We start from the raw sequence: 6,338 nt of genomic DNA on the forward strand, positions 1-6,338 counted from the left end.
GGGCACCGACGAGGGGCGCAGGGCTCAGGAAGGGCGCGTGCGCGGCGACAGGCCCCGGGGGAGGAGACAGGGCAAGGCCGGGCGCGGCGGCCGGTGGTCCAGGCATCCAGCCTGGAAGATGCACAAGAGGAAGGCACCCCCGGCACCCCCGGGCCGAGGCGCCGCCGCCGCCCGCCAGGTGAGTCTGCGCCCCGTGGCCCCACCGGGGGATCCCTCCCCACCCCAGTCACACGCTCGGGGGAGGGCCCCACCCCCCAGGGAAGCGCGATCTCCGCCCCCAGGTGAGTCCCGGTCCCCGCCCCCCAGGTGAGGCTCGACCCTTCAAAGTGCGGCCTACTGGCCTCGGGCCCCCCAGCTCCTGGCGCCCCGCCCCGGGCTCGGGGCCACCTGTTGCCACCACAGCTCCAGTCGGGGAGGGACAGTGCTGCGACCGGGCGCATGGAGCCCTTGCATCGGTCGGGCATGTCAGACTTCATTCCCCTGCACAGATGAGGACACTGAGGCCAGAGGTGAAGACATCTATCCGCCCAAGGTCGCAGGGATTAACAGCTTGGCCAGAGCTAAGTGCAAATCCAGAGCTGCGGCCATAAGCCCACAGGACTGGATGGGCCCCTTCTCCCTTTCCCAGCTTCTGCCCAGGCGCAGGGAAGTTTGATTTTTTCTCAGTTTTGTTGGAAGGAGCCCCGGGCATAGATTTTTTTTTTTTTTTTTAATTGTAGAGAGGCGGTCTCGCCAAGTTGCCCAGTTTGGTCTCGAACCTGCGGACTCAGGCAATCCTCTTACCTCAGCCTCCCAAAGTGCTGGGATTATAGGCGTGAGCCACTGCACCTGGCCTAGTGCTCAGATATTAAAGTCTGGCTGGCCTGAAATTCCCTCCTGGTATTTACATGTGTGACACTTGACTTCACAGCTCTGAGCCCCAGTTTTCTCATTTGTAAAATGGAGACCTCTGTAATCCCAGCATTTTGAGAGGTCAAGGTGAAGGATGGCTTGAGGCCAAGAGTTCAAGACAAGCCTGGGCAACATAGTGAGACCCTGTAACCACAAAAAATAGAAAAGTAGCCGGGCGTGGTGGTGTGCTAGCTACTCGAGAGGCTGCTGCAGAAGGATCACTTGAGGCAGGAGGTTGAGGCTGCGGTGAGCTGTGATCTAGCCTGGGCAACAAAAGCAAGATCCTGTCTGTAAAAAACAAAAATGAGCCGAGCTCGGTGGCTCAGCCTGTAATCCCGCGCCTTTGGGAGGCTGAGGTGAGTGGATTGCCTGAGCCCGCGGGTTCAAGACCCGCCTGGGCAGCAAGACCTCATCTCTACAATAAATCAAAAAATCAGCCAGGCGTGGTAGCGCACGCCTGTAATTCCGGCTACTTGGAAGGCTGAGGCGGAAGGATCGCCGGAACCCAGTGGGTAGAGGCTGTGGTGGCCGGGAGCGGCCACTGCACTCCAGTCTGGATGACAGAGTGAGACTCCAACTCAAAAAAACAAAAATGGAGATTGCTAAGAGACCCTACGTCACAAGACAGTTGTGAAGAGTGCATTGAGATAGCTTATGGAAAGTGCTAGAACATAGCACTCAATACTATCATTATCATTATTACTAATGGGTGGAACCATACATCATTGCCTATATTTGGCCATTTTTGACCTACAGGAAAGGCAGTTTCCTGTAGTTCCACATAATATTACCGCATCATGACTGGTTGTTAGCCAAGATAAGAAGACAGGTCTGTACAATGAAGACCCCATTTTCAACTTCAACATTGTTAAGGCTTCTAATTGCTCTTGATGGCCCAACCTTCCTGCATGGCCCCCTTTGCTGAGGATGCTGGAAAGAGAACCCCAGGATGCTTCGCAGAGTAGCTTTTCTTTGGGCAGGGTGTGGGGCCTGTTTTTCCCAATGAACTTGGCTAGCAGCACATCATTGGTGTGGGCTCGGAGCAAGGAGCAGATCCTCTCTGCTTGCCCTTTGTCCCATGTTGATCTATGCCAGAGGGCTGGGCCCATCATAGGACACCTGTTCCAGCCTCCTGGCCCTCCCCAGGGAAATGGCTTTCCCCAGTGACCTTGATTCCTTCAGCTGGGCGTGGCAGCTCACACCTGTAATCCCAGCACTTTGGGAGGCTGAGGCAAGAAGATTGCCTGAGCCCATGGGTTCGATACCAGTCCGGGAAACTTAGCAAGACCTCATCTCTACAATAAATCAAAAAACTAGCCAGGTATGGTGGTGTGTGCCTGTAGTTCCAGCTACTTGGAAGACTGAGGTGGAAGGATCTCTTGAGCCCAGCAGGTCGAGGATGCATTAGCCATGAGTGTGCCACTGCACCCCAGCCTGGGTAACAGAGTGAGACTCCAACTCAAAAATCGCCCCCCTCCCAAAAAAAACAAAGACCTTGGTTCCTTCTCCTGGGGACACTCTGGGTCCATCATGGCTGCCTCTAGCCAGGTGATGCCTCCCCTGATCTGAGTGGACCCTTGTTGTTCCCCCAGCTGGGCCTGCTGGTTGACCTCTCCCCAGACGGCCTGATGATCCCTGAGGATGGAGTTAATGACGAGGAACTGGAGGCTGAGTTCTTGGCCTTGGTGGGAGGCCAGCCTCCAGCCCTGGAGAAGCTCAAAGGCAAAGGTAAGATGGCTAACGCACCCCTGATCGTTTTCTGATCCCCCACCGTGTGCTAGGCTCAGAGCTGGGCACTGGGTAGATAGGAAAAAGAAGACAGAGAAGACCCTTACCCTCCTGAAACCTAGGATCAGGGTAAAAGGGGAAGTGATCAACTCTGGACCCAAACTGAGGGTTCAAATCCCAGCTCTGCTCCTTACTGGTTGTGTGACCTGATGAGTTACATCACCTGTGTTGGCCTCAGTTTCCCCATCTGTAAAGTGGGAATAAGAGCCAGGCTTATATCACAGGTATTAATCTTCTAAGGGCCATAAGTACTTCACCCTGGGCCACTTGCCACATAAGAAGCTCATGTCATCAGTGCAACCTACTGCCCATGATCAAGCCTGGGATGGGGGAAGAGTAATGGGAGAGACCTGTGAGGCATGGCGGGGTTCCTGAAGGGAGCACTCACAATGGGGAGAGCCGGGTGAGAGGTGGGATGCACTTCCAGGAGAGGCCACAGCAGGTGCAAAGGCCCTGGGGCAGAAGGCAGGGAGCAGAGGATGATGCTGTGTTCAAGTGGGGCTGGAACTCAGAGGGTAAATGGGGCCTGTAAACATTTTAGCCTATGGTCAGTCCAGATTATTTGTGGATTTCTTTTTTTTTTTTTTTTGAGTGGGAATCTCACTCTGTCACCCAGACTGGAGTGCAGTGGCCGCTCCCGGCCACTGCAGCCTTGACCTGCTGGGCTCCGGCGATCCTTTCCACCTCAGCCTTCTGAGTAGCCGGAATTACAGGCATGTGCTACCACACCCAGCTGATTTTTTTATTTATTGTAGAGATGAGGTCTCGCCGCCCAGGCGGGTCTTGAACCCGCAGGCTCAGGCAATCCACTCACCTCAGAATCCCAAAGGCGCGGGATTACAGGCTGAGCCACCAAGCCCGGCTCTGTTTGTGGATTTCATATTTATGAAGACATCTACTCACTGAAATTTATTTATGACCCCACAATCAAAATAAAAATTTAAGGTCAAGGTGGGAGGATCGCTTGAGGCCAAGAATTTGAGACCAGCCTGGACAATATAGTAAGACCTCATCTCTACAAAGAAATAAAAAAAATTAGCCGGGTGTGGTGGTATGTGCCTGTAGACCCAGCCACTCAAGAGGCTGAGGCAGAAGGATTGCCTGACATCAGGAGGTCGAGACTGCAGTGAGCTGTGATCATGCCACTGTACTCCAGCCTAGGCAACAGAGACTCCAACTCAAAAAAATAAATAAAATGTATTAGTAACCCCCAAGTCATTTTTTTTCTTCTTCCTCCTTTTTTTTTTTTTTTGTAGAGATGAGGTCTTGCTATTTTGCCTAGGCTAATCTCGAACTCCTGGGTTCAAGCAGTCCTCTTACCTTGGCCTCCCAAAGTGCCTGGATTACAGGCATGTGCCACTGTACCCAGCCTAGTAACCTCCAAATCAGTTCTCATGGTGCTTTCATGGTCAATCACAGAGAGGTGAAAAACAGTAAAAAGTCTGAGTCTCCCGATGTACAACAGGCAACACGTTTTTGTTACAGCTCTTATTGTAAACAAGTGTCACTTTTGCAGTGTGGTTAATGCTATGTTTTTCTGATTTTGGTGTTTTTGCTGGTGATTTTGCTGTTCAGAATGACCCAAGCATAATACAAAAGTGCTGTCTAGCGTTCCTAAGCCCAAGAAGGCTGTGATGGGTCTTACAGAGAAAATGCGTGTGTTAGAGAAGCTTCCTTCAGGCACGAGTTCTAGTGCTGTTGGCCCTGAATTCAAAGTTAATGAATTAACAATGTATATTCAATAAAGTGTCTTGAGTCAGGCATGGTGACTCACACCTGTAATTCTAGCACTTTGGGAGACCAAGGCGGGAGGATCACTTGAGCCCAGGAGTTCGAGACTAGCCTGGGCAACAATTTATCTCTACGAAAAAATTTAAAAATTAGCCAGGCAGCCGGGCTCAGTGGCTCAGCCTGTAATCCCGCGCCTTTGGGAGGCTGAGGTGAGTGGATTGCCTGAGCCCGTGGGTTCGAGACTGCCTGGGCAACTTGGCGAGACCTCATCTCTACAATAAATCAAAAAATTAGCCGGTCGTGGTAGCGCACGCCTGTAATTCCAGCTACTCGGAAGGCTGAGGCGGAAGGATCGCCGGAGCCCAGCAGGCGAGGCTGCGGTGGCCGGGAGCGGCCACTGCACTCCAGTCTGGGTGACAGAGTGAGACTCCAACTCAAAAAAAAAAAAAAAATTAGCCAGGCATGGTGGTACATGCCTGTAATCCAGCTACTTGGGAAGCTGAGGCAGGAGGATTTACCTGAGCCCAGGAGGTCAAGGCTACAGTGAGCTGTGATTGTACCACTGCTCTCCAGGAGAGGGGAAGTGACTTGCCCAAAGTCCCACAGTGAGAAAGTTGTAGAGCTGGGGTTTGAACTCAGATTCCTGGCCCCAAGGGCCAGGTGTGGTGGCTCACACCTGTCATCCCAGCACTTTGGGAGACCGAGGTCGGAGGATTGCTTGAGCCCAGGAGTTTGAGACCAGCCTGGCAACATGGCAAGATCTTGTCTCTACAAAAAAAAAAATTAGCAGGCCACGGTGGTGCACGCCTGTGGTCCTGGCTACTTGGGAGGCTGAAGTGGGAGGATCACTCGAGCCCAAGAAGTCAAGGCTGCAGTGAGCTGTGATTGTGCCACTACACTCCAGCCTGGGCATCAGGGCGAGAGAAACCCTGACCCGAGAAAAGATTCATGGCCCTAGAACTGAGGCTGGGTGAGAAAAAGATGAGGCCAGGGAGGCTGGCGGGTGAGATCATGCAGGGAGGGTCTGAGGGGTGTCTGGGACCGGAAGAGGGGCCTCTTGGCAGATCTGGCTTCAGCTGGGGTTTCCCCCTGTGCCAGGTCCCCTGCCCATGGAGGCCATTGAAAAGATGGCCAGTCTGTGCATGCGAGACCCGGACGAGGAGGAGGGCACAGATGAGGACGACGTGGAGGCCGACGACGACTTACTGGTGAGCACCTGGGCGGGGCGGGGGCTTTCCCCCCATCTCCCCAGCGGCAGGCCTGTGTCCCACCCAGCCCTGTGCCCTGCAGGCGGAGCTCAATGAGGTCCTTGGGGAGGAGCAGCCGGCTCCAGAGGCTCCGGCACCGGCGGCCCAGGTAAGTTCCAGCCTTGACCCGCTCCCTGGAGCCACAGGAATGACCTGGCCGCCGCCTGGCCTCAGACAGGTGGCACGAAGCCTCTGAGCCCCAGTCCCCAGCCGGGCCCCGGGGCCCCAGTGTCTGACCCGCCGGGCAGAGGAGACTGGTCTCGCGGGGAGGGTCCGGCAGGGGCGCCCACGCAGGGTCACCACCCAGACCGTGCCGGACCCTCCCGCAGCCCAAGCCCGCAGCCCCCCGCCTGGGGGTAGAGACCACCTTGCTGGAGAGGCTGGCGCTCTACCAGACCGCAGTGGAAAGCGCCAGGCAGGCTGGAGACAGCGCCAAGATGCGGCGCTACGACCGCGGCCTTAAGGTGAGTGGGTGGAAGGCGGGGTGCCGGGATCCCCCACCCAAGCCCCGGAACCAGTCGCTCCCGGCTCCTCCGAAGCCCACACTCACGCCTCGTCTCAGACGCTGGAGAACCTGCTGGCCTCGGTCCGGAAGGGCAACGCCATCGACGAAGACGACATCCCTCTGCCCGTGGCCGTGGGCGGGGGCCCTGCCGCCACGCCCCACCCCGCCCCCGCCCC

General features: G+C 55.5%; 1 protein-coding gene across 1 annotated transcript; it reads left to right on the top strand.

Annotated features, from left to right (window-relative positions):
• On the top strand, nucleotides 1–6,333 carry LOC103252690 (coiled-coil and C2 domain-containing protein 1A; the record flags this gene model as incomplete). Its single annotated transcript, XM_008051283.2, has 6 exons — nucleotides 1–178; nucleotides 2,484–2,619; nucleotides 5,509–5,618; nucleotides 5,701–5,766; nucleotides 5,987–6,121; nucleotides 6,220–6,333. Coding segments are annotated over exons 1-6 (621 nt in total), but the record flags the coding sequence as incomplete, so codon positions are not given.
• Between the last annotated feature and the right edge of the window lie 5 nt (nucleotides 6,334–6,338).

This window comes from Carlito syrichta, unplaced genomic scaffold, assembly GCF_000164805.1.
Source record: "Carlito syrichta isolate Samal-C Ts95f unplaced genomic scaffold, Tarsius_syrichta-2.0.1 Scaffold169305, whole genome shotgun sequence".
NCBI lineage: Eukaryota > Metazoa > Chordata > Mammalia > Primates > Tarsiidae > Carlito > Carlito syrichta.